This window comes from Podarcis bocagei (assembly GCF_964188305.1).
Source record: "Podarcis bocagei genome assembly, chromosome: 5".
NCBI lineage: Eukaryota > Metazoa > Chordata > Lepidosauria > Squamata > Lacertidae > Podarcis > Podarcis bocagei.
In genome coordinates this window covers 54,347,467-54,374,967 of record NC_138129.1, presented here as the reverse complement: position 1 = coordinate 54,374,967, position 27,501 = coordinate 54,347,467, and the positions used below count along the sequence as shown (strand labels likewise).

The 27,501-nt window shown below is 40.7% G+C and overlaps 2 protein-coding genes across 5 annotated transcripts in view; one reads left to right on the top strand and one right to left on the bottom strand.

The window, feature by feature from the left end:
* Positions 1 to 27,501, bottom strand: part of TMEM69 (transmembrane protein 69) — a 38,688-nt gene that overhangs the window by 10,303 nt on the left and 884 nt on the right. Inside the window, exon 2 of the mRNA XM_081193246.1 lies at positions 21,095 to 21,235. The gene's annotated coding sequence lies outside the window, so the exon portion shown is untranslated. The remainder of the gene's footprint in view (positions 1 to 21,094; positions 21,236 to 27,501) is intronic.
* Positions 157 to 25,794, top strand: GPBP1L1 (GC-rich promoter binding protein 1 like 1). Of its 4 annotated transcripts, none has more exons than XM_081193212.1 (12): positions 157 to 298; positions 13,288 to 14,125; positions 15,450 to 15,565; positions 17,129 to 17,258; positions 18,222 to 18,502; positions 19,118 to 19,190; positions 20,306 to 20,499; positions 21,383 to 21,523; positions 21,700 to 21,858; positions 22,892 to 23,013; positions 24,328 to 24,430; positions 24,888 to 25,794. In XM_081193212.1, the coding sequence occupies exons 3-12, from the start codon at positions 15,506 to 15,508 to the stop codon at positions 25,035 to 25,037; spliced, it is 1,413 nt and encodes a 470-aa protein (XP_081049338.1). In that variant the 5' UTR covers positions 157 to 298; positions 13,288 to 14,125; positions 15,450 to 15,505; the 3' UTR covers positions 25,038 to 25,794. The 4 variants fall into 4 exon arrangements, with proteins under 4 accessions (XP_081049338.1, XP_081049337.1, XP_081049339.1 ...); XM_081193211.1 differs by lacking the exon at positions 157 to 298 and adding an exon at positions 368 to 567; XM_081193213.1 differs by lacking the exon at positions 157 to 298 and adding an exon at positions 1,225 to 1,607.

Below are 27,501 nucleotides of genomic sequence, written 5' to 3'. Positions count from 1 at the left end.
GAAGAAGTGAAGTCCATAATATATTCGGGTAGCAGGACGTTAGCGTGCGGGGAAAGCGCATGGCATCACGGAAGTAGCTGTGAAAGGCTGGTTTGCCTGCAGCCTCCGATAACACAACCAGGAGGATACACGCTCACGCATGCGCAGAGCAGAAATGGAAGGCGCGCGAGAGCCCTGAGCAGCCTCTTTGGTGGGCGGCACGCGAAAGACTACTTCGCCTGGCTCGGACGAGCCAGAGCACGAGCGGCGGAAAGCGAGTGCGCGTGCGTCCCGGTCTTTTGGCACGGGCTGGGCCCAGGTGGGTGTGTTTCCCCCTCTTCCCCCCCTCTTCGCACGCGTGAGTAGCCCCGCCCCCTCCGGCCCCCGGGCGGGCTGGGCCGGGCAGCCATTTTGGGCAGAGCTTTGTTATGGTTCGGTGTGGGGAACTCAAGCGACACAGAGAGTGAGGCGGGAGGGGGCGAGTGGGGCCTGGTCCCGTAAGCACGGCCTTGTGTGGAGAGAAGGGAAGAGGAGCTGGACTTGAGGCGGCGCTGAGCGGCAGCCAGCGGCCTTTGGGGAGAGAGTAAGGTAGGGAGCGGGCAGGGGGAAGCCCAGAGCAGGCGAGGGGGCGGGAGCATAAACAAGTGGAGGTTCTGTTGCAGGAAAGAGCCGAGGGGGCGGCGGAGGCCCTGCGGGGTCGCTTGGCGGCCGGGAGAGTTGCTCGGGGCAGTTGTTGGTTTGCGGAAGGGCTCGGGACAAGGGGCATCGCGGAGAGGTGCTTGGCAAGGGGCGGCGGGGGGCGGCGATAGCTAAGCAGAGGGTAATGGGGGGACCTGCTTGGAGGTGTCTGCGCGAGCAATTGGGGGGCGGGGTGGAGACTGGAGGTGTGCGAGGAAGGATCAGCTGGAGTAAAGAGTGAATAGCGGAAGGAGGAGACTACGGTAGGCCTCTGGAGTGCAAAGTTGAGCAGGAGGTGCGGAGTGGCCAGGACAGGCAGTCGGTGGCATGTGATTTTCAGGGCAGGTGGGAGAGGGTTTTTTGTTTTATTTGTTGGCATGGGGGTGAAATGGATTTGGGGTTCCAGCGTGGGTATAGGAAGGGAGGGAGAAGCTGATTAAAGCAGTTGTGAGACTAGGCTAAGGTAGGGGGCGGGCTGTCGAGTAGGGCACAGGATTTTATAAAGTGCGAGGAGTTATTCTTTAGTGGAAAGGGGGCAAATGCTGGCTTGTTGGACAACTTGAAGACAGCTTGTTGGACAACTCGAGACAGCCAAGTGTGGTGGGTCAAAACTAGGAATATTTAAGTAAGAATGCTTGGCTTGACGTAGTTTCCCTATGGAACTGTTTTCGTTTTCTTTTTCACACACACCCGCCCCAAACAACAACAGCGACTCTGTGTTCAGGAACAAATATACAAGTGTCAGGAATGGATAATTATATCTTGCCTTCCATGCAGACTGCCTTGTAAAATCTAGCATTGTTGTTCTTGCTGAGCAGGCTGAGAAGGAGGGAGTTGACTTGTGGGTGTGTTTGTAGGGAGGTACAAATAGAGTATTTTGAATATTAAGGCAGAAGGAAGGCATACAGTATTATACTTGTGTAATACTTCTTTGCTGCATATGACTCAAGGTAAGGAGTAGAGTGTCAGATTCTGGCAGTTACTGGTAGATTTTTTTAATGCTTGAATGGAATGTGCACTTCTTGTGTCTTTCCTGATGGCTATATTACTCTAGATACTGCTTGAAATTATTTGGGTGTGTGGGGGTGTAAAAACATTTTCCTTTAAAATTTGGGTGGCTGAGTTAAAATATAAATGTTAAATAGAATCTAGTGCAAATGTGGAAGTTGTTGTGTGTCTTAAAAGGATAGTTGCTTTGCCTGTTCTGCACCAACATTTCTTGGGAAATAGGACACTTTGTCTATATCCCTTCTATGTAGAAGATAGTCTGAAGGAAACTGAACAATTCTTAACTTTTAAAGAGAATGTACTAAAGTAGTACTTCAGCCCGATAACCTTAACAGTAAGAATTTGCATCTAGAGATCTATCAATACTTTAGTAATTAGTTTGACTTTTAGATGCAATAGAAAAAGAGTTCCAGTGACCAGTGTTTTCTTAGGGGTGGGGGAAGAGACCAGACTTAAAGGATCTACTTTTGTTTTTTTCTGGAACCCCCAAGATCCATCAACCAGAGTTGGGTGCAAAAGGCATACTTAAAATTAAAGAATTCTGAGCCCAAGAATTTGTTTTTAGTACCAGACCTGAACTGAGCTGACAGTTCTTCCACACACATATCCACTCCTTGTTGCTCTATGCCACCCTATTTTCTTCATTTCAGCAATCTGATTTGTGCATCTTGCTATTATTAAGCAATTGATAGAAATCGTTGCCAACCTCCTGAAAATCACATAGATCTTCCATTAAATCCCCAATCTCTGCACCCCTGTCTTGGATGATCATTGTCAGGGTAAGGATGAGAACTAAGTATATTATGAAAGGATAATAGAATTTTGCAATCATTTTGATAGGTACTTCATTTATATAAACTTGTACACACTTTTGCATGAGTCACATGTTGTTCTTTTTTTAGATGTATCTCAAAGAGATTAGTGGGTTTGGGATTATTTGTATGTCAGCTAATACTTTTTAGTTGATTTACCATTTGCAATTCTCCCTTTCTATACAACAAGCATAAGTGAAATTTAACCCTACAGTCCACGTACTGAATGCTACATTAACACTTCTGCTAATAGTAGTAGACAGATACGACTGTGGGTGGGGATTTTTTAATTAGATTTTGAGTTGTGTTGTCAAATTTCTGCTGCTGTTGTCATATACCCTACTGTAATGAGAAATGGAAATAAGATTAGAAATTTTCTTAAATCCTGCAAAATATTAACATCATGCTAAATGCTCTTCAAAATATGTCCACCCAGCTACCGTATTTTTCGCTCTATAAGACGCACCAGACCATAAGACGCAGCTAGTTTTTGGAGGAGGAAAACAACAAAAACAATATTCTGAATCTCAGAAGCCAGAACAGCAAGAGGGATTGCTGCACAGTGAAAGCAGCAATCCCTCTTGCTGTTCTGGCTTCTGAGATAGCTGCGCAGCCTGCATTCACTCCATAAGACGCACACACATTTCCCCTTACTTTTTAGGAGGGAAAAAGTGAGTCTTATAGAGCAAAAAATACAGTAATAGTCTGCATTCCTATTCACACTAACTTCAAGCTGCATTAAGTGTAGTGGAACTTCTGAGCTAACATGTGGTTTATTGCACAGTTTTGTTTTAGATACCTGAGTTAAACTCAAGTGCTTTGTACATAGTGAAGCTTATACAGAAACTCGTTTATCATTTAGGCATTCTGGTGCTTGCTAGTTTTTCTGCCTCTGTAAATTAAGAGAAGAGTGTAAGCCTCACCATTCTGGAAGATTTCCTTGCACCAGAAACTTTGCCCTAGTAACAAATTGTCAATATTTCTGTACACAAGAGTAGCAGTGGAAAAACATTTAGTATTAGAAGAAACAACAGAACTGGAATATAATTCCCAAAGAGGATAGGTTTCCATTTAAATTTCTAGAATTTTGTTGTTTGCTGTGTTGCATTCAAAGCAAGTACTGAAAGAGAAGCTAGTATTGCCTCACCAGTTGATTTGCATAGTATTTGGTAGCCTTTACTGACTTATGGACAACTGTTAAGGGGAAGGAATGACTATTGTGAAAGAAATATGTTAGTTCGCTCTTTTGCTGCAACCTCTGTATTTTAGAAAGAACACTGTACTTTGAAAGATAAGAGGTTTTGATACTTCCCACCTCTCCACTTCCCCTTTCCCTACTCCTTTAGTTGTAAAAATAGTTGAGTAATATATAGTAAAGTCAAGCTAGATTGAGACCAATGTAATGCATTTCTAGGGCACACATTTCTTCAAAAAGGTGATGAGACTGATGCCTAATTTTTATTCTTTTCCTGGCTCCTAACAAGTCTCCTACAGTAGGCTGCAGCATGTTACTAATTTGTCATTAATAATGTTAAGCTCAGGCACTTGTAGCATAACCATATATCAGAGGTCGCCAACGTTTTTGGACCATTTTGAATGTTGAGAGAATGCTGATGATGCCAGTTACAATATGGCAGCCATGGGGGAATGGCATGCCACAAAATTAGAGAAAGTGAAGATACATTTTCTGCCCCTGAGCAACCTCATGTTTACCATGGGAAATCAGCTGTGGAGGTACTAATGTCAAAGGCACAACAGCCTTGTTTTCCCCAATGGCAGTCCTAAACCAAAGCATAAACTGCCGTCCTGTATCTAGAACATAAATAGAACAAGCTCTATTTAAAAAAGGAGAAAGATTTCTGAAATAGATATGTGTACTGTGCATATGGGGCCTATCACATTTTTTGTAAAATGGTATAAATATGACCTTGTAACATAGTTTCAAGTACCGTATTAAGTCAGAAGAAGAAATGCAAAAAAATTAAATTGTGATGGTCTTAAAATCTAAGCTTTCTTTTTGAAAGACTGTAATATGTTTGATTCATGGTGGAAAGAAAATTATGTTCTAGATAATAAAGAGAAACTTTGTGAAGGGTGAATTCCACTATGTATTTAATCAAACACGGGATTCACTCATAGCACACTTAAAAAAAAAAGATTTTAAAAGTATGTAATAGATGCTACGGACAATTAATGCAGATCTTTCATTGGCTTAATTTCTGGAGTGTACACAGATATTTTACAGCTGTGTGTGTGGAAATATGGAAAGTAGTAATTCAGGTTCAGGTGTAACTGAATTACAAAAAAAATGGTTAGGTGTGTAAAATGGCTGACTTGTCTTCAGTTTGTCTGACATGACTTTTTAAAGAATATATTGAAACAGACCGCTTTCATTTTAGAAATATAATACATTATTTGTTTTAAAAGGGGGAGACTCAAGACCACTTATTTAACAATGTATGGTGTTTATACCCAAATAATTTCATCTCCAAAATAGCTATGTATTTGTACAGGCATTTAAACTTGCCCATACCAAAATTGGAGCTTACTTGCAGCCTATTATGGGTTGAAGCCAGCAACCATTGGATAAATGGAATGACTTCTGCTCCTGCAGTGGTACGTCTCCTCCCCATGACCCCCAAATCTGAGGTAGTGGGTTGGGGAGGTGGGGGTGCATGGAGGGGGGAGGAGAAGTACATGAATGAAAGCCATTCCACTTGTGCAATGATGTTTTCGGATACAACCCAGAACATTTTAAAGCTTGGGAAGTTTTAAATAGTGTGGCAGTGCAACTGGTCACCTTAGACTTTGTTTATGGATAAATATATGTGTTGTGATGGTCATCACCATTTGATGTTGATAGACATCTGTATTAATCTGAGATACAAACAAGAGTCAGCATCCACACATAGCCATTTCACTCCTTCCTTCACCAGAGTGAAGCAGCCAGGAAGCTGCATCCAGACCAGGAGCCATAGTTATGGCTTTCAAACAAACCACATTATGAAACCATGGTATTAAGGTGGTCACTGCATTAACTAGTTCCAAGTGTGAATGCATCAAGAAGCTGTCGGCTGCAGCTTCCTGGTTTGCTCATTTGTGCAAAGGAAGAGGTGAAATGGTTGCATGTGAGTGCCTGAAACTTGTGTAAGTCTTGATTTACTAAGCCAAGATTATCCTCTGAACATCACCCATGTATAAAGTATGCACAAATTAATATGGGTTCAGCAACCAATATGTTGACTTGGATGAAGCAACTCAGTGATCAAATTTCAGTTGAGCCATGGCTTATATGTGTGGCGTTCTGGACGGCAAAAATAATAATAGTCTAGTAATGGCCCACTTCACAATGATGTCAGTAGTGATGCCTATCTTGTTTCAGTGTACAAAGGGTAAATTCTTCGTATGTTAACCTGTAGTTCTGATTTTCAACGGTTTCACAAAAGCTTTAGTAGATTAATGTGGGACATATTAAGCTACTAGTGAAATACTTGTTGTTTTGATGGACAGTGTGTGTGTGTGTGTGTGTGTGTGTGTGTGTAAACCCACATGTGTGGAGATACCGTATACACTACACACTTTCCAGGGGCACCTGCGGTTTGTATATAGAAATACACCCTCTTGCGTGAATGGAAATATATGATTTTTGTGGCCACAATGTAGCCTACTGTACGAAGGTAACAGTGTTCGAAACTCCCATTGTTTTAGGCGCATTGTGCGACAGGAAATTTTATTAGTGCGAGCAGTTTCTGAGCTCTGGGTGCAGTACTACGCCTAAGATTTCAGATTAAAATTGCAGTGGAAGGAAGGGAGGACCTTTTCTGACTCCCCACTTCCAGCTACTCTCTGAAGACTGAAGAGACCCTCTTAAGAATATTAGGGGGGGTGGGCAAGGGAAGAACTAGACCATGTGAAAAATGAACATAATATTTTAGCTGCAGTTCACTCATTTTCAGCTTTGTATTCTTGTTACTTAAAAAGCATTCCGTTGTTGCACCCATAACCTAGGTTTAAGGTGCCATTTAGCTCCTAGCTTTCAAATCTGTTTCAAACACTGAAAGGTAAGACTTGTATTTGATATTCTGTCCACTCTTGTACCTGGCCCCTTCTGCAGCCCTTTGGCTGAGACCTTTCTCACTCCCATTTAAAAGGTTAATACCAATACCAATAACACAAGCAAGATATGATTGCATAGCATTCCTGTTGGCAGTCTAGCTGCAATAGTCTAAACTGCAGTTTCCAAAATGTCTTCAAAAACAACCCCTTGAAAAGCTCATTGCATTATTCCAGTCTAGAAATTAACCAGCCATGGCCAGGCTGTCTCTTGTCAAGAAAAGGTTGCAGTCAGCATATCAGGCATAGCTGATAAAATGCACTACATGCCACTGAAGCAATCACACGTTGAAATGGCAAAGTTGAATCCATAAGCACCCACAGGATGCACACCTGATCCTTCAGGGAGAGTGAAATCCTTTTCAGAACTGGTTGAACAGCACCTTCCTGGGCAGATGAACCGCCCACCAACAGCACTTCCATCTAGTTACAATTTATTGGTTCTCTGCCAAGTACCAAGACAGCAGTGCTTCATCAGGAATTGACAGAGCTGGGTGTCAAAAACCCCATAACCCTTTATAGGACACAGGAGTTCCTCAGCAGATAAGTTGGTGCAGAATGAGTTCCCATAAAATAAAAATCTGAAAACCACTGGTGTAAATCATAAGCACTGCAGCAGTTGTCTGAACCGCCTAAGAACATCCCGCCAAATCACCTTCCATCTAATCAACCATATTCATGGTTTCAGTGGAAGGAAATGAAGGTGGAAGAACCATCTCCAGTACATGGCTTCAAATTTCAGATTTAACATGACAGTTACTTGATTTGAAGCTTTCTCAGAAGTAATACATGCAGATCCCATTATCTGAACATAATGCGTTCCTAGAAAATCACTCATTAGGCGAACAATCGCATAATGATCTGATGAATCCTATATTCCCCTCCTAACGTTTAGTTTGGCCTTCAGTCACTGCCTCTGCTCTGCAGGTTATATTAATCACATACTTTTTGAAATTTTTATTGATCAGGGTTGACCATACCAGTTTGAATTTTGTCATCCTAAGGATGGAAGTAAGGGCTGTTGTTCGCTTTTGTAGAAGGGTGAAAAGATGTGGTGTGAAATGTTTGTACTCTGTTCTACATGAGTTGGGCCAGACTGCTGTTGCTCCTTTTTTCTGTGCTTGAAAATAGACTAGTTTTTAGACTGAAGCAGTGTTAGTTGATTATACTGGTTCATCATAAATACATTCTGCCATACTAAACTGAAAGATCAAATTCAAAATTGTTAATATATGAAGATGTTTTCTTTGGTGTGGGAATAAGTTCAATCTTTCAAGTTCTGAGGGTCCAGATGCTAGTGCTGCTTGTGACCTATGGGCCAGTAAGTCTTAGTATGTGGCTGAACAGCCATCCAAGTGTTTTTGCCTACCAGTGTCTTCCAATACAGAATTCCATTGCTCAAAATGCATTTATATGGGAAAATGCAATGTAGCACTAACTAGCAAAGAACTACTACACATGGCGTTGGAAGTTATGCAATCAAGAGATGTATGGAGCAAATTAGGTTTCGGAAGAAGTAGGATGAACTATGTTTTTAATTGAGAACATAGTAACTAATCATGATTGGGTAGAATTAATGGAATCTGGACTGTTTTGGTTTTTTTTTTGCAGATTTCTGTTTAAGGTTAGATAGTAAATCCCATGTGAATCACTCAGTAATTTGTGTATACCGTACCTATACCTAACAAACATTGAGCTGTAACTGTATGCATCAGTGATTAGAAAGCTGAATGCATAAAACATGCAGTTTTCTAGAGTAAACTAGGCTCTTCTGCACACTCAGCTGTTTGCCATATTGGTTTATTAGTTGCACTTAAGTCAGTTTCCTGTGAAGTTGTGGTTTGACAAACCTTTGAAGCATTGAAGTAAGGCACTCGAGGAGGTAATGAGATGGATGAATTGTTATCCATCAGATTGTTGAGAGGCTCCCTGGGACAGTAGGTTCCTTTGATTTAAACATTTACATACAATATTTTGACCACTATAATATGGATGTGGCACACAAACTTGCAATATTATATATGTTTATGTTTTTGAAGGGGACATGATTTCATAGTGTTTCACTAGATATAAATTGCAAAGCCGCCAGACATGCAAATAGCCATTTTAAAACTCTTTAGAAAGGAACAGTACTAAAAACATTACAAGGAAGGGCTGTTCTATGGAGATTACACTTTTTTGTTCTCAATTCTATTGGTTATTCAGTGTCTATGGTAACATCTGTTAGGTCTTTAATAAATACACAGGTATTTGCAGATTTACATGTAACTGCATTGTGTTAATTCAACCCTTCTCTGCTTTGCTTCTTAGGTAAACCTCTAGTAAGCTGAGCTATAGCTTGGAACTTTTATCCCAAAATAGAACCCAGTTACAACTTTGCTGAAACGAAAATAATTTTAGTATTTGAGTTAAGTGAATAACTTTTCCTCCCAAGAGTTGTAATGTTAAATTCCTGAATTATACTGTGTATTAACTTTCACTTTTAGTTTAGACAAGTATATTACGCCATTCATTCTCAATTGTTACTTGCTAGAAGCGTAAATACTAGTTATCCATGGATGAGCACCCAGCTGACACCATGCATCTGTTTCTGCTGGAGAGCTGTAGTGATAGATGCCACAGCCCTACAATGTGCTTTTCTATTAATAATACTGACATTTTTGAACAACTAAAATACAAGTACACACCCAGAAACACAATAATTGAACAATAGGACAAAAACAACCTAACTTTAGGAATGGAAGCAAGAAAAAAGTATGGTATAATCGAATCTAAAGATACATGGTATACATTCTACTTGTCTTTGTTCTCCTTCAAAGGATCCTCACTTCTGAAGGAAAAGTTGAAGTTGGGATAAAACCTTATCTTGCGGCACTTAAGCTACACTCAGTATAGGAAAAAGAGGTGGGGGAGATGCTTATGTGTAACATAGATCAGGAGATGACTAATCAGAATCTAGAAAAGGGTTCTGTATTTTTTTTCAAACAATTTAAAAGTTTGCTGCGTCTTGTAGCTCACCCACTCCTTGCATACCAAATCCAACATTCCAATCCGGGCTTTCAGCTGGGTCCTAGTCTTGACACCAAATGCTTTGCTCTATGCAGCACATTTAAACCATAGGAGGAGCCCTGTCGGATCAGACCAGGGGTCTATCTAATCCAGCTTTGTGTTCTCAAAGTGGCCAACAGGACATGAGTGCTATGATGCACTCCCACTTGTGATCCACCCAACTGGTTTTTAGAGGCATTCTGCCTCTGATGCTGAGGTAATATAGCAACTGTGACTAGTTATTCTAAATGCAGAGTAATGGGCATCTCTGCTTCCATGATTGAATGATTGTAAGGGTGGTGCAAGTGGATGAGAGTGGGTAAGCCTCATTGCACTAGCAGAAACCCTTGTGTTGGCTCCTGCTAGCTAGCAGAACTACTTAGCCAAACAGGTCTACTGTGAGTAAAATATAACTGAGTTCCATCCACAGGCTTTTGAGTATGCTAAAATCAAGTTACATTTTCAGTTCATTTTTTAATTAAAATTTAAACTGTATAAGGCAGGCATCCCCAAACTTGGCCCTTCAGCTGTTTTGGGACTACAGTTCCCATCATCCTTGACCACTGGTTCTGTTAGCTAGGGATGATGGGAGTTGTAGTCCCAAAACAGCTGCAGGGCCAAGTCTGGGGATGCCTGGTATAAGGGAAGTGCTGCTGGCCTTATGTTCTTGCCTTGGTAAATGGCATACTTAATGGTATACTTAATGATTTACTGTGAGTATAGCTTTCTGGGCTGTTACCATTTCCCTTCTAGGGCACAGTGGAAGCAAACTATGATCCCTGGCTTAGTATTGCATCTGAATTGGGAATTATTATTTATTTCACTTCCAAACAGACCATGGTTTGTGAATTATGCTTTGTTTCTACTTGTGCTAGCAGAGAGAACACAACAGCCCAGCAAAACATGTTCACAATAAAACATTAAGTATGCAGTGTGATGTGTGAACTACAGTGTGCTGTCATGTCAAAAATATAAGTATTGTAACAAAAATCTGAAAAGCTTTGCATTTGTTTGGATATAACATTTAAATCACATTTAGTGTTTTGATTCCCTCTAACCCCATCATCTATTTAAGTTCAAATACTCTTGGGAGCAGAATGGTGTGTAGATGAACCTTTGGTCTCATTCAGCAGGGTTCATCTTCTTTATTATTATTTTTTGAGATACTTCATTAGGTAAAACTAACCTATCTTTTTAGTTTTGCTTACTTTAATAAGTCAGAAATGTTAAATTGGAATCTATTCAACTTAGGGCATCAGGATATGTTCCAGGAAATCAGCATTTCTGGTTTGAGTTGAATCTTGAGAAGGCTTTTGTGTGTGTGTAAATGTCTCTTGCCAAATAATGTTGAATTCTCATCTAGGAGATATGGAGTTCAATTTCCAGGTTGTGAATGGATCATTAACCTCCCTCCCTGCCCCAAAAAGGAAAAGAAACATTATCACTTCACTGGGGACTTGCATGAGCAGGTGTTGCTAGAGGACCACAGTTCCTGGCCATGCTGGCTGCACTGATGGGAGTTGGAGTTCAGTAAAATCTGGAGAACCAGAGATTTCCCATTCCCAGCATAGTAATTATGGGGCCAGTATATTAAATCGGTGATTCTTTTAAAAATAATGTACCAATCTTGACATAGAACTTTTTGAATCAGGGTAGAGCAGCTTTCCCTGACTTGGAGCCCCCTCCACCCCCAACTACAGCTCCAGCTAGCATAGCTAATGATTAGGGATGATGGCAATTGTAGACCAAAATGTCGTGAGAGCATCAGGCTGGAAAAGGCTGGACTAGAGAATATAAACTTCTTTGCCATGATTATAGATCCACATTGAGCTTTATGAGATCATAGAATCTTAAGAGTTGGAAGGGATGCAAGGGTCATCTAGTCTAACCCAGGAATCTCAGCTAAAGCACCCATGACAGGTGGCCATTCAACCTCTGCTTAAAAACCTCCAAGGAAGGAGAGTCCACTACCTCTTGTGGGAGCCTGTTCCACTACCGAATAGCTCTTACTATCAGAAAGTTTTTTCCAAATGTTTATTCGGAATCTCCTGACAACTTGAAGGCATTGGTTCAAGTCCTACCCTCCAGAGAGGGAGAAAACAAGCATGTTTCCTCTTCCATGTGACAGTCTTTAAGATATTTGAGGATGGCTATCATATCTCCTATCCTCTTTTCCGGGCTAAACATACCCAGCTCCTTCAAGCGCTCCTTGTAAGCCTTAGTTTCCAGATCCTTAATCATCTTGGTTGCCCTCTGCACATGTTCCAGCTTGTCAACTTCCTTCTTAAATTGTGGTGCCCAGAATTTGGACACAGTATTCCAGGTGTGGTCTTACCAAGGCAGAATAGAATGGTACTATTACTTCACTTGGACACTGTACTTGTTGATGCAGCCTAGAATAGTGTTAGCTGTTGACTCATGTTAAGCTTGTGGTCCACCAAGACCCCTAGATCCTTTTCACAGTTACTACTAGTAGTCCAGGTGTCCCCCATCCTATATTTGTGCATCTGGTTCTTCCTGCCTAAGTGCAGAACCTTAGATTTGTCCCTATTGAAGTTCATTTTGTTAGCCTGGGCCCAGTTCTCCAGTCAAATATAACTTTACAGGAAGTATGTATCAAAGAGAAATTCAGGACTTAAAAAAATGAATGCTATGCAGAATTCCTTAAATGCTGCTGTTCTGGGGTTTCTTTTTGACCAGTAGGAAACCTTCCATAATTTACCTTTCGTGATTCTAGGCCTATAATTTCTGCCATGGTGATAAATCAATGGAACGTGGAATTTTTAAATTCTAAAATGCATAGCATCCTTAGTGATGTGCTAGTGTTCTGTGGTGTGTGTGTGTCCAATTTCAAATAAGTCATAGCTTAGTAGTTGTTAGGGTTGATTAATTATAGACACTGTATTAGTGAGGGTTGTTTGGTAGGTAATAAAATCTAAACCTTTCATAAGAGTTTTTCTTAGCTACATTTACATATTCAGCATTGCATAGTATTGACTGTGCTCAGTCCTCTTTTGGTTGACTTTGGGGGTTTTGCCGCCTTGTAAAGTTTTTTATATATATCTGCAAGCATCAAGGTTCCCTCTGAGCAGGCAGACAACTTTCCTTTTGTTTATTTCTGGCCCTTTTTGGGGGCTTTTGTCGGTATTCAGTGAATTTGCAATTAGAGAGTGTTATTTGTATCCTCTGTTGGTAGTGCATGTTGGCAGACCTGTGTTTGAACATGGCAGCACCTGCAAAATAGGTATGTGTGGAGTGTTGGAGTTCAAATCCTTATTCATGAAGCTCACAAGGTAGCTTTGATGGTGGTAATAATAATAATAATGATAATAATTTGTACCCCGCCTATCTGACTGGGTTGCCCCAGCCACTGTGGGTGGTAAAGTCTCTCAGCCTAACCTACTTCATGAAGCTATTTTATGAAGACAAAATAAGGTAATACATGGATGGATGGGGTACAAATAGGATAACTTTCAAGTTAAAAATGCTGAAATAGGGTGTTGATTGAAAATAATCACAGGTAACTTAAAAACTGGCTTGCTTCATGATTTCAGTAGAAACTGAAGAAGACATGGAAAACTTATATATTATTGAGCTTTTAGATCCTTTTTGCTTCATTTACTGATAGGTAATACTGTCTTTCTTTCAGAGAATACTTCGTGAATTCTACACTTTTCAGAAGATCGTCACCCAAATTCATTATAATACACCAACTTTCTCTTTTTTAAAGCAACAACTCAACTAAATTAGTTCAGGGAGAGATTATTTTCTGGCTTAGCCCCTTACTTTTAGCTTTAATTGAATGCATTCATAGCAACAATAGGACAGAAATCATTGTGAATCTTACCTCTTCATCAAGTTGCTTTTAGTTCCTCAGCAAGGAAATTTAAGTTACATTATGTGAAAATCCTTTCAAGATACAGTTTTAAGAATGCTAACAACTTTTTAAGCAACTATAAAAGTGGTGAGGATGAGTCTTGCATTTTAGAACTTCTACAAATATACGTTTTAACACACATTTTCAGAATTTGCAGGATCCTTCATGGTCCTGCCACCCACCTCCCCGCCCCCATTCCAAATCAAGTTGTTGCAGAAGATGAACAGAGTGGATTTGTGGAGTTCACCATTAATCATGGTGTCTTTCTGAATGCTGTGCATATCTGATAAGTACTGTTGTAATGTAAAAGCTGAGTTGCATAGCATTGTAACAACAACAGCAAAATTAATGAGGTGAATGTAGTTGTGGCTTTTCAAAAATGCACACTCCCTTTTAGGTATTTTTTTTCTCATATAAGTGCAGAGAGCAATTAAGATGAGCAGCTAGAGGGGTGAGGGGTGCAGTCGGCACGAAGTGCGGCTTCTCGTGCTTCCTTTGGGACTCACCCTTGCCGCAAAGCTGGCATAGGTGCACCCTGGAGAAGGAAGAAATCTGGAGAACCAAGAGAAGTGCTAAAAGTGAGAGTGGTGGACTGCAGAGGCCGGACTAGGTAAGTCATTGTGGGACTTCTTTTGTTTACTGCTATATGAAAATACACAACCTTTGCGCCTTCATTTCCATCTCTGTAATATTTCACAACAGGTATGTTCAAATGATCATATCTTGATTTAATAAGAAGAAATAAGAAGTCTTGTGCACCCACATGCAGCTGCTCCTTTCCTGTCTTTGCATGAGGTGGCAAAGAACAGGGAAGTCTTTAGTTAAAAATAATATCCTGTTTAGTAGCTTTGGAACTGGTATTTGAAGCCATGGCTTGAGGTTGCCTTCAGGTGGTGTCTAGAAGCATAGAATCATAAGTTGGAAGGGGCCCAAGAGTCATAAAGTTCAACCCCCTGCAGTGCAGGAATCTTAAGTAAAGCATGACAGAAGACCATCCAACCTCTGCTTAAAAACCTCCAATGAAGGAGAATGCACCACCTTACAAGAGAGTCTTTTCCACTGTTGAACAGCCCTACTGTCAGAAAGTTCTTCCTGATGTTTAGTCAGTATCACCTTTCTTGTAACTTGAATTCTTTGGTTTGGGTCCTAGCCTCTGGGACAGGAGAAAACAAGCTTGCTCCATCTTCCACGTGACAGTCCTTTAGATAACTGAAGAAGTTTAAAGAGTTTCCCAGTTCAGACAAAATGGGAAATGGGATGTTGACTGTGGATTTCTTGTTATGTGCTCATGGAAAAGCTATGATACCGTTCAAACATGCTTATTGTGAAAGATTTATAGCAGGGGTCAGCAAACTTTTTTAGCAGGGGGCCAGTCCACTGTCTCTCAGACTTTGTGGGGGGCCAGACTATATTTTTTGGGGGGGGGGATGAATTCCTATGCCCCACGAATAACCCATTTTAAATAAAAGCACACATTCTACTCATGTAAAAATATGCTGATTCCTGGACCGTCCGCGGGCCGGATTTAGAAGGCGATTGGGCCGGATCCAGCCCCCGGGCCTTAGTTTGCCTACCTGTGATTTATAGTGTCCAGAGGGAGACCTGGGTGAAATACTAATAAGCTGGAGGGGAAATTAATACTGAATTCTTCATCAACTTTTTCTAGTTCCCAGCAGAAACTATAGAGGTTGATGGAGCTCAGTTTCTAGTTTTATTGGTTTGAATTGAGCATGGAGGGTGGAAATCAACAGGAGCCATTGAACTACAGTAGTTCAGAATGGATCTATGTCAAGTTGTATATCCTTCAATTAGCTCTTGGAAAGATACTGAGTTGCTGTCCAAGCTGTTGGGGGCTGGCCTAGTCCTGTCTTTGCTGTGTTGCCTTTGCTCTGGGAAGGGCTGACAGTGGATGTGTGTTGTTCATCTTGTCTTAGATCCTGGCCATGAGGTTTGATGCCTCGCTTTATTGAAGGAGAGACACTGGACCTAAATGGCGCAGCATGACTTTGTTCCTGCCTGGCTTAACTTCTCTACACCACAGTCTGCTAAGGTAAATGACTGAATCTTGGATCAAACTCTTCAATAACATTTAGACAAGTTATGGCCAGGTTGCCTATTTGATTATGAAATGCATACATGGCTTTGTAAAACAGTTAAGTTATATTGGCCATATTGAGCCCGCATTAAAAGTGCATCAACAATAAAATGGTAGGACATCGCTACCAGAATTGATAGCCCATTTGTCAAACTAATGCTTGCATTAACAAAACTAACATACAAATTGCATTTTTGGACAATTTGTCACTAATGATGTGTTGTCATGACATGGAAAAAGCTGCAAAACTTAAATGTAACCAGTGCCCTCTTCAAACTGTTTTTTGCTTCATTGGGAAGGGTTGGTTTAAACTCTTGCGCTTTGTGTGGCTGCAATGTAGCCTATTCTAGTTACATTAATTGATCCATGCACTTTTGCCTCTGGCCCCACCCACCACTGGCATGCATCCCCTGGAAGGTTCCCAGGGAATGTAGACCTCGGGTTGAAAAAGGTTCTCTACCTCTGGTTTGGAACAGCCAGTCTCTCAAAGTCATGCACAGAGAAAATACAAACATTTACCATTACAGTAACACACAAAATTGTTAATATGTGGGCAAAGTATGTGCCCTGAGAGACAAAGTGGATGTTCTGGGAACAACAAATGCTACAATATGACTGAAGCTAAGCTGTTGTTGTCCTGGAAGCCAGACTACTGGGAGCCCCTTGTAAGAGTATACAGTCATACCTCGGGTTGAAGACGCTTCGAGTTGAGCGTGTTTGAGTTGCGCTCCTCGGCAACCCGGAAGTAACGGAGCGCGTTACTTCCGGGTTTCGCCGCTTGCGCATGCGCAGACGCTCAAAATGACATCACGTGCATGCACAGAAGTGGCGAAAAGCGGCATGCGCAGACACGCTGTCGCTAGTTACGTTTACTTCTAGATACGAACGAGGCTCCGGAACGGATCCCGTTCGTATCTAGAGGTACCACTGTATATATAATTTGGATAGGGTTGTATTTACCATTAAGATTCAAATGTGCAGCATGGGGGTGTGGCATTGCTCCTGTGTGCCCAGTAGCAGCTATAGCCAGAAGTGCTTTTTGCTAGTTTTGATAGGTGCACCAGCAGTTCCCGTTCCAGGTTAGGACAGACCTGGTAGCAATAATTAACGACAATATCCAGATTGGGTTATCATAATGCATAGAACTATTATAATGCACTCAATGTGCACTTTCAGTGGCTTCTTATAAATGAAGAATCTAAATGCCATTTTCCAATATGGGTCCTAAACTGTTTGACAGTTGATCAGTCTGTTACCCTGAAATAATAGCAAGACAACTTGCTGTCACAGTGTATTTAAAAGGAGTCAAGGAAGGAACAGATTCTACACAATTGCAAACGTGTGGCTGAAGCTGGTACATATATACTAAATATAGCTTTGTTGGTTGGTTCTGGTGGTCACTGGAATATCACTTTTGAACAAAGTAGGAAACAATCTGTTGATAAACTCCTGAAAACTCATGCGGAGCTCATAATTCCAGAGCCTTTGCATGTTTTGATTATTTTTTTTCCTTAATAGGCCCCTGGAACCACTCTTGAGAAGCACGGAGAGCATCTTCCTCGGGGAGAGGGCCGCTTTGGAGTAAGCCGGAGACGCCACAACTCTTCTGATGGCTTTTTTAATAATGGTCCCCTCAGAACTGCAGGAGGTATATAAAAAGGCTCATAATAGAACTTGTACACACTGGTCTTAGGTTTTATTACTCAGTTAGATGCTGCAAACATTTAAATGCTTGAAAAACCTGATTGTCTGATATAAAAGTGTGGAGGTTTTCAACTTACCCAGGGCTTTGTAACAATTGTTTCCTATGAGAGAGTAAACTGTGAGCACCCCACCTTATAAAAAGTAGGTGGTATTCTGATTTTTCATGATGTGCTAGGAGTCTGTTGGCATACTTAAGCAAACGTCAAGAAGACAGCTGTGATAGAAGACTATAATGTCATTGCTTGTAACGGAGAATGGTTAGGGTATATTGTTCACTTGGGCTTCACAATAAAGGCTGTAATCCCAAGATCTGGTTGGAGTAGTAAAGATGATATTCTGAACTGACATAGAGCAGGGATGGGGGACTTTTCCCCCAGGTGGGCCAAATCTGTTTCTGCCCTACACTTTTCAGGCCAAATTTAGGCAGGGTCTTCCACCTGTCAATCACCCAATATCACAATGAGGTGATGTGCCTCTATAAAAGAGCACTCCCAGTATGCCTTCAAAGAGGTTTGCTCTTGGATTGCTATGGTGTTTGCACTGACTGCCCTGCTAAAGTGAAGAATTTTCCCTCCTTTTGAGCAGTTGTTTCCATAAAAATCAACTGATGGATGATTAGAGTGTGCCCTGCTTCAGCAAGGGAACAATGATGAGCTTGCTTCCAGTTGTTCCTTTGAAGCCACTTCAATAGCTGCATATGGCATTGGGGGGAGGGGAATAGATAGGTGTGATTTGCCAGAAATAGCTGGGGTGCATTGTAGGTCCAAATTGGCTGCTGCACCAGAGGTTCCCAACCCCTGACAAAGTGCATTGTTGCTGCATGCTGGCTTCATTAGAGATCTGTACTATGGCAGATATTTTAGGTACTGACTATTTTTATTCATACAACAATCTTCCTCTCATGCAGACTGCTGGCATCAGCCTTCCCTGCACCGTCATGATTCTGTGGACTCTGGTGCTTCTAAAGGAGTTCATGTTGGGCTAGCTGGCAATCAGCCTGGCTGGTATGGTTCTTCACGAGGCCATGATGGCATGAATCAAAGAGGAGGAGGAGGAACTGGATCCCATCGCCACTGGAATGGCAATTTCCACTCCCGAAAGGGTTCGGCCTTTCAGGAAAAGCCACCTGCTGAGACAAGGGAGGAAAAGGAAGAAAAGGAGAAACTGCAATTTGAGGAGGAAGACTTTGTAAGTGTACAGTATTGTGTTTTCAACAAGGTTTCCTGCTGATTTTTCACAAGCACTGATTTCTTCTATGCTTTCATGCATCTCTGTGTTTCCCCAAACTGCATAATGTGTGAAGGCTCTGCCCCCAGAGATGTATCCAGAACATGTGTCCACTTACATGTTCAAAGGAAAACTTCTTTCTTTGGATATAAATGGGAAGTTCCTACCATGTTCCAGTTGGGCAACCAGTATCATTTTGGTTTCTTCCTCCTTCCAACTCACAGCTTTCCCTAAGGCTAGATGCTGATTAGACATACTGATTATTCCATGTTTAGACTATATAAAAAATTAAATCTTCTTTTCATGCAGTACATCTGCTTCACTTAAACCTATTTGTATCTTCAACCTAGTTCTTTAATAAACTTGCTATTTGCTCACACTGGTTTGCAGAGTAATTAAGTACAACAGCAAAGGAACATGGTCAAGATGTTGGTATATAAATTGTGAGAGAATAATGTTGAATTTAAATACAATTATTAAGGTTTTTAAAACTTAGTCCTAGCTAAGTAACTTGAAAATGGAGTTAATAAAATTTTGTATCATAGTAAGACATATTTTTTTCTTTTTGTTTTCTAGCCATCATTGAATCCAGAAGCTGGAAAACAGAACAGCCAGAGTAAACCAGTTGGGACGCCATCTGGTGTTTGGGGTAGGTATTGAGGCATCATGGAACAGCCATCTTCTTAGCAAAATATATAAATTGTCTTTCCATTTTCAATCCCAAGAATTCTGAAGCAGATTGAGCTGAATCTTAGTATTTTCAAAGATGCCTTGGATATTTAGTGGTAGAGTTGTAGAGTCCTTGGGTCTCACCAAGAAATGTCTGTGTTCTCTTCTCTTCTCCCCCCACCCCCATCATATTTGACATTCAGCATCCTAGACATTTAAATTTTGCCCATTCAGTATCTAGAGCACTTCTCCAATTCTTTCCAGCAATGTGGAAAGTGCTGTGTTTCTCATCCCTCATCCAAACCACCAGACCCATGGCTCAAGCAAGAGATTGGTGCTTGAGCCCTGAGCCTTAAGAAGCCACATAGTAAAGGAAGGACTTGATTCAATGAGTTATGGATCCTTTTTAATGCCCAAAGCAGCCCATGTTATCTACTAACCATTAATCACACATCTACTGTACCAATGTTCAGCCATGTAACATCCAAAGTAGTCCTTAAGATTGTTAGGCCCTATGCATACCACTGGTTACAGACATATAGCCAGAATGGAACATACTAATTGAAAATCAAGACTTTTTGTGAGAGGCCTAAGATAAGCATAGCTATTTGCATCTTAGTGCTCATCTAAACTGTATTGGGCCTAAAGATGAGCTTGTAACAATATGCACAACTGATAATTCCTACTGGTCCAGGTTTGTTTCCTCCAAAGACGCTCATGGAAGAATAGTGAATATAACTTGTTTCATCAGATTGCAATTATATAAAGCGTTGTCCTTTAGAATTGGGCTTTATTTGAACTGAATATCCATTTTGGTTGATAACCTAAAATAAATCTATTTGTTAACTACATTTCCAGACTAGTCCTTCTCAGATCCTGTCCTATATGATGAGCTGTCACCAAATATTTCCCGTTTGAGCAGGTGCTAAAATAACTGGGCTGAGAAAAGAGTGAATTTTGTAGAAAAGAGGACTATGTTTCTGCCTTCCTGTAACAAGTAGTGTCTATAAAACCATCTATTCCCATTTGAACTAGGGATGAACTGCATTTTTAATGAAAATTTGGTGTGTTTCTCTTCCCCACCCCTTTTACTAGAAAACCCTCCTAGTGCCAAGCAACCTACCAAGATGCTGGTCATCAAAAAGGTTTCAAAAGAAGATCCTGCTGCTGCCTTCTCAGCTGCATTTACGTCACCAGGGCCTCAGCTTTCAAATGGCAACAAGGCAACTACCATTGTCCCAAGTGTCTACAAAAATCTGGTTCCCAAGCCTGCAACACCCCCTTCCAAGGTATGCATAGGTTCACTCAGATAAAAGGTAAAGGTACCACTGCAGGGGAAGTTTTAACATTCTGTTGACTAACCTAAAGGAAATATTAAATTGTGCTGTACTAAACCTATAAAATATTATTACAATGTAAATGGAAATAAAGGGTTCATGTTGAAGGTTAAGAGATTTTTTTTTAAAAAAAAAAACTGGTTTTCTTGAGTTGGTGCACTTCCCTCCTTTTCTCTTTTCTTCCCGCTCCCCAATGTGAGGGTGTGCCCTCTCTCCTTTGCTGAGAAGGGCTGCATTATGACAACCAGTAGACACAGGAACATTTGGTATTAAGCTCTGAACAATCTCTATTTACTTGTGACTTAGGGACACGTGCCAGGTTCCCTTGTTACTCCAGTTCTGCATGCTTTCTCCCCAGCTGTTCCTGGCTTCTCCTTTTGTATTCGCTGTCTTCAACTCTTAGTGCTTCCTCTCCAGTTTAAATATTTTACACAGGGTGTTACCATATAATCACCATGCACAACATGTGTCTTGTAGGATAAATGCAGCCCCCTCTATTTGCACACATTCAGGGGAATTCTAATTGCCCACTGTTGCACCTTCTCACCTCTTTGTAGGAATAAGCAAGGCCTGCCAAAGCCCGTCACAAGTAGAAATGGGGATGGGAAACTTTCTACATTACTCCGACCACTTTCCTTTCCTTTTCTTTTCCTGGATCCGTGATGGGGCTGGTGCCAGTTTTTTCAGCCTGCCGACAAAAATACAAATAGTAATCAAGGTGACTGTCTAGTTTTAAGCAAGATAAAAAATTAAGTTACTAGATTAATTATTGATGTTGCTTTTATGCAGTTTCTTGCTCCCTAATGTTACTGTATTTGTTCTCTTCTCATGGTAGCCAAGCCAATGGAAAGCTAACAGAAGTGAACATAAACCAGGCTCGCTCTCCTCCAGCCGTGATTCTGCTTTTACAAGTCCAGTGTCTGTAACCAAACCTGCTGTACTGGCCAGTGGCTCTGTTCTCACCTCTTCCAAAGAGGTAAGCTTGAAAGGTTGAATTAAAAAACTGGATTTGAAAGTATTTGAACATCAGTGAACATACACTTATGATCACCCAGCTTAAATGGCACAAATAGAAATGAGGTAGGGAGGACAGGATCCCTCTGGTAAAAAGTAAACTCTGGAAGATTTGCAGCACTTTTATTCTCTCTACAGAGTCCTTCTAGCATCACCCCTCCCATTGAAATAAACTCCTCTCGCTTGACAAAGCTGATGCGCCGCACCACAGATAAGAAGAGTGAGTTCTTGAAGGCCTTGAAGGATGACCGGAATGGGGAGTTGCCAGAGCGCCATGAGAGCAACAAATTGGAGGATGTAAGGGTGCAGCTCCGATTTTTCTTTCTAGAGTATTAAAACGATAGGGATTTTTGAGTGTGAAATGAAATGCTGTGTTAAATGTATGGCAGAGCTGGTATTTTCCAACTATTCTAAGTGCTTGACTTGTCTGGTAATCACCTACTTTTTATGGGAATTTGAATTTTGGTTCTGTTCTTTGACTTGTGCAGATAGGTGGTAAATGATAGTTAAAGGAGTGAGTTTTCGCATAAACAAAATATGTGTCCTCTTCATGCACAGTATGTCCATTTAGCAAATAACCCCTGCAGAAATTCATTTTTAATCTATATAAATTAGTTTTTTCAACAAATAAAACAAAGCTGTATTTAATTTTTAGAAATGTAAAGTGCATAACACAAAACAGTATAGACATTTTCATTCCCCCACTCCCCAAATAATTGTGCTGGACTAGCACATTAAGGTAATTGAAAGCTTTTAAAGTCTCTTTACTTTTGGGAAATAAAGGGTGATAGAGGTATTAAAGAGTACTGAAGCAAAAGACCTTATTGGTTACAATAAGGTTATAACTAAGCATTTTGTCAGATGTCTGTGGGACCAGATCCAATGTGTGCAGAATACATGCTTAAGTTATTTGTTGGGAACCCATTCACAATCCTGATTGTAGGATTCATCAAGGCTCGAAAATTGCACACATAGCACCCTGTTGCACATGTGTTTTTACTTTGCTGGACATTCTAGAAACTACAGCTTCTAGATAGAGGGATCTTGAAAAAAAGAATATTTTTACAATGTAATTTGTTACTATTAATTATGGTCAGGAAGGCTGAGTATATAATGATTATTCTTCCAAAAGTAAACTCCTTACAGAGCAATTTGTGCATGTTTGAAGTCTTGCTGGGCTTATTTCATAGCAAGTGTGGTTTTGATTGGATAGATAGCAGTACAAGAGTGGTTGTTTGATGCTATGATCTAAAGGCCTAGGTAGGCCTTGTATATCATAGCTCAGCAGCCTTCACCAGGCAATCTGACTTATTTTTTTCTCCCTTGCCAGATGGAGGATGGCAGCACACCAGAACCAAAGGAAAACTGGGAAGAGAATTGTCACCAGAATGGTCTTTCTCTGCCTTTAGAAGAAGGGGAGAACCTTTCTCACTCATTAGAAGCAGAACACAGGTGAGAGGGAAGACAGACTGCTAAGGAAAATCTTTTTCTACCAGCACTGTAGATAAATTAGTGGAATAAGAGTCAGAAGTAAAAGTAGAACCTGAAACTTCTTAAAGTTCTATCACCAACCACAAGATACTGCCAGTTTTTGCTTCTATTGTTTGATCATGGTGTTCTTGCAGTGTAGTGTGCCATTTTGCTATCCTGCAGTGGGTGCTCATATACTGGGAAGGTCTTTGCACAGAGGCATATTATTTCAAAGGTGATGGCAAGGGTAACTCCCTAACAGCTATCTATCACACATAAGACCAGAATGTTTTTGTGGAATAAATCATTAAGTCTTCTGACGCTACCCCAGCTGTTTGAGCACAACAGTAGATACTTAATGTCACGGCTAGATCAGGCCTGCATAAACCTCAGCCCAGTAATTGCTCAACCTCTGATGCTGCAGTGCTGCTCCCTCAGAGCAGGCATAGGAGTAATGGCTCCTTATCTGTTAGGGATGCTTTAGTTGTGATTCCTGCATTGCAGGGAGTTGGACTAGATAACCCTTGGGATAGCTTCCAACTCTACAGTTCTATGATTCATAACAGGAGTAGGGAGCAAGGTGTATTTGCCATCATTTGTCACAGAGTCCCTGTTGGCAGTGATGTTGCTGCCACAAGGTAGAGTGAGTTGGGGAAGAGACATTTTCTCCCATTTGCTCTGGAAGAGGCAGACGACACAATTATTTTGCTTATAAAGGACTTTCTATTTTTCAGTCAAATCACCCCTCAGATTTTGACATGCTGACAAGCACCTAATACATGCATGTTAGCATGCATACACAGAAAAACTATTCCTCAAGAATAGTTACTTTCTTACTAGTGAATAAAGAATACAAGAGGTGTATTCTACTCAGTTATAACCTGAAAGGGAAAAGGGGTCAACCCCATCCACTTGGCTTCTAGCTCCAGCCATCACTGGTCCAGTTCTTTCTCACATTAACCCTCAGGATTCCTGCCATATTCCTTTTTCATTCCCCAGTCCCTCATAACCACATCATTTACTTTCATTACCTAGGTCCTTCTTCATAAAGTCACCCCATGTTCCTTTGCAGCTGAAGAATACTTGTTAAATAATTGTTAACAATTATTTAACATTATTTAACAAGCATTGTTAACAATGCTTGTTAAATAGAACTTAACTAATTCATGTAAAAATCAGTGGTGAGTATAGAAAACGTGTCAATTTTGTATGCATTGTTATGTGGGGGTGGGTCTTTCTTCCATTGTTAATCCAACCTCTCTTTCTCAACCCATCCCATCTCCTTTAAATTGCTAGGTTATTGAAAGCAATGGGGTGGCAAGAGTACCCTGAAAATGATGAGAATTGCCTTCCGCTCACAGAGGATGAGCTCAAAGAGTTCCAAATAAAGTCAGAGCAGGTATGTTTAGCTTTTGTGCTTAATACAGTGGTACCTTGGGTTACATACGCTTCAGGTTACACACTCCGCTAACCCAGAAATAGTGCTTCAGGTCAAGAACTTTGCTTCAGGATGAGAACAGAAATCATGCTCCGGCAGTGGGAGGCCCCATTAGCTAAAGTGGTGCTTCAGGTTAAGTACAGTTTCAGGTTAAGTATGGACCTCCGGAACCAATTAAGTATTTAACCCGAGGTACCACTGTATTATTATCAGTCTTTTAGCATTGGTCGTTTCTTAGTTTTATTTCATAAAACCTGTGAGATGATGACTGCAAAAGCGTCTACTCAGGTTTTTTTGCATGTTGACAAGCCTATATAGACTTTGTTTTATATGTACATAGTATTAGAGTGTACTCTGCTTTGAGCTCTGAATGGAAAAGGGAAACAAATATGAATTCATTTTTCTTTCTTTCCTGCAGCTAAGAAGAAACGGCTTTAGGAAGAATGGATTTCTTCAAGGCCGTGGCAACAGTCAACTATTCTCCCACTGGAGAAGCACTTTTAAGACAGAGTTTGAGGAGTCGGATACAGAAACAAGTAGCAGTGAAACTTCAGACGATGATGCCTGAAAATAGGCACAAAAAACCCACAGTACAAAACAACCCAGCAAACTCAGTTTGTAGTTCAGCACATAAATGTTTGGGGTTCAAATGAAGCAGAGTTTATTCTGTCTCAAGTCTGTTCAGTTTCTTTTTATTGTTGAAAACTTCATGCACAAGGGAAAGAATTATATCCCAAAGAAGAAAGCTATTGGCTTATTTTTGGTTTTGCCCTTCTATGCTTCATAGAGAACAGTCCATGCAGATGGGTGACTCATGGCCTTCTGGTGCAAGGCATAGTTTCAGTCTCATCAGCAGCAGGATGTAAGGGACTGAGTTGGGCAGCCACATGCTTCTCATACTGCCGTCCACATAGCAAAATGCTGTGCGGCAATAATGTGCTAAAACAATCATTGTCAATGACAAAATGGCTATGGAAGTTCTAATTGTGTTAAATTAATGCTAATAACATGGAACTTTTTTATTTTGTTTTTTGGCGGCTCGGGGAGCTTCATCACTTAACCAGGCGTGTTTGGGTTTTTTTCCTTTTTTGGGGGTACAGCTGTAAAATATTTGGATATAGGAATTGTTTGTGTTCTTGCAACCTTGATATTCAGGGTGGATTGTAAAATATAAATTTTTGTGGGACTTCAAAGATTAAGATTATTTTGATAACATTATTTACAGATTTAAAAAAGTGACTATCACATTGAGTCTGTATGAGGGGGAAAACTACTGCAACAAAAGATAACTAACTTGGAATAAATATTTTGCATCAGTTTGCCAATTCTGTGTCTCATTTCTCATGAAATACTATAGAAGTAAGGCAACTTGGCTATCCTTATTTTGTGTTATTGTGGCCTTCATATAACAGAACCTGCTTTAAAGAAAACTATTGAGTAACTTGAATAAATCCTGATTTGGGGTCCCTGCTCCTGCCAACCTAGCAGTTCGAAAGCACGTCAAAGTGCAAGTAGGTAAACAGGTACTGCTCCGACGGGAAGGTAAATGGCGTTTCCGTGCACTGCTCTGGTTCGCCAAAAGCGGCTTAGTCATGCTGGCCACATGACCCGGAAGCTGTACGCCAGCTCCCTCGGCCAATAAAGCGAGATGAGCGCCGCAACCCCTGAGTTGGCCACGACTGGACCTAATGGTCAGGAGTCCCCTTACCTTTACCTTACCAGTTGAATAGTTGTGCTTCTCTTTCTCTCTGTGCAGAGCAATTTTACATTACAATGTAACTGAACAGAACTGAACATAAATTAACATCTGAGTGTAAAGTGAGGGAGAGAGGCTAAGTTGAAATGCTAATGTTTATACACTGAAGAAAATATAGAGACTTCAAATACTTTAATTTGATACTCATTGTCAGTCTCAACCTAGACTAACTCACAGAGTTGTTCTGAGGATAAAACGGGGGGCGGGGAACCAAGCAAACATACACATAATTTATTTAATTTGTATACCGCCCTATACCTGCAGGTCTTGGGGTGGTTACAATATAAAATCACAAAATACAAAGCAACCCAATAACCCCCCCCAATATGCTATATCTATATTGAGTTCCTTGGGGGAAAGTGGGAAATAAATATAATAATCCACAGGCACTAGAAACAGCTTCAATTCATAAAATTCAAAGACACAATTATTGCACCCAAAGAACTTAGTTCCTTATGCTCAGCAGTTCCTTGGGCTTGAAGCTTCCTGAACAACATTCTCATTGCTACATGGCAAATCACTTCTAAAAGCAATGCATTATACAGCATGGGAACCTGCTATTCAACAACAAAACCTCACTAGGAATGTGCAATCTTAAGAGGGCCTTTGCATCAGACTCAACATGAACAACCAAAATATTTAATTTGCAGAAATAGCAGGAATATATTATGAATCAACATACTACGGGCAACTTATATATACACAGCTATCATAGGAGACTGTATCCTCTGCTCACCAATATGCAGAAATCATCTGCTGCAAGTACTCTCAATCACATGTTCAGGTAACAGCAGAGGAATGCTGACTCACCAAAGGATAACATTTATTGTGACTCTGGACTACTGTAATAAAAAATAAACTTAGCTGAACTTGTAGGATGCCTATATAGCACCTTAAAGACCAACTAAGTTAGTTCTTGGTATGAGCTTTCGTGTGCATGCACACTTCTTCAGATATACACTTCTTCAGATATGCACACTTCTTCAGATATGCACATTTCGTGTGCATGCACACGAAAGCTCATACCAAGAACTAACTTAGTTGGTCTTTAAGGTGCTACTGGAAGGAATTTTTTTATTTTGACTATGGCAGACCAACACGGCTACCTATCTACTACTGGATGCCTATATAGGTTCACATGTACTTAAACATTTATCAACTCCTTTCAAATTAATTTCAACTAGGTTGCAAGCATTGCATAGTAAAATCTAGAACCTTCCTAGAGCTGTATTGATATGACATGACTAGACTCTCAACTGGGGATATGACTATGCTT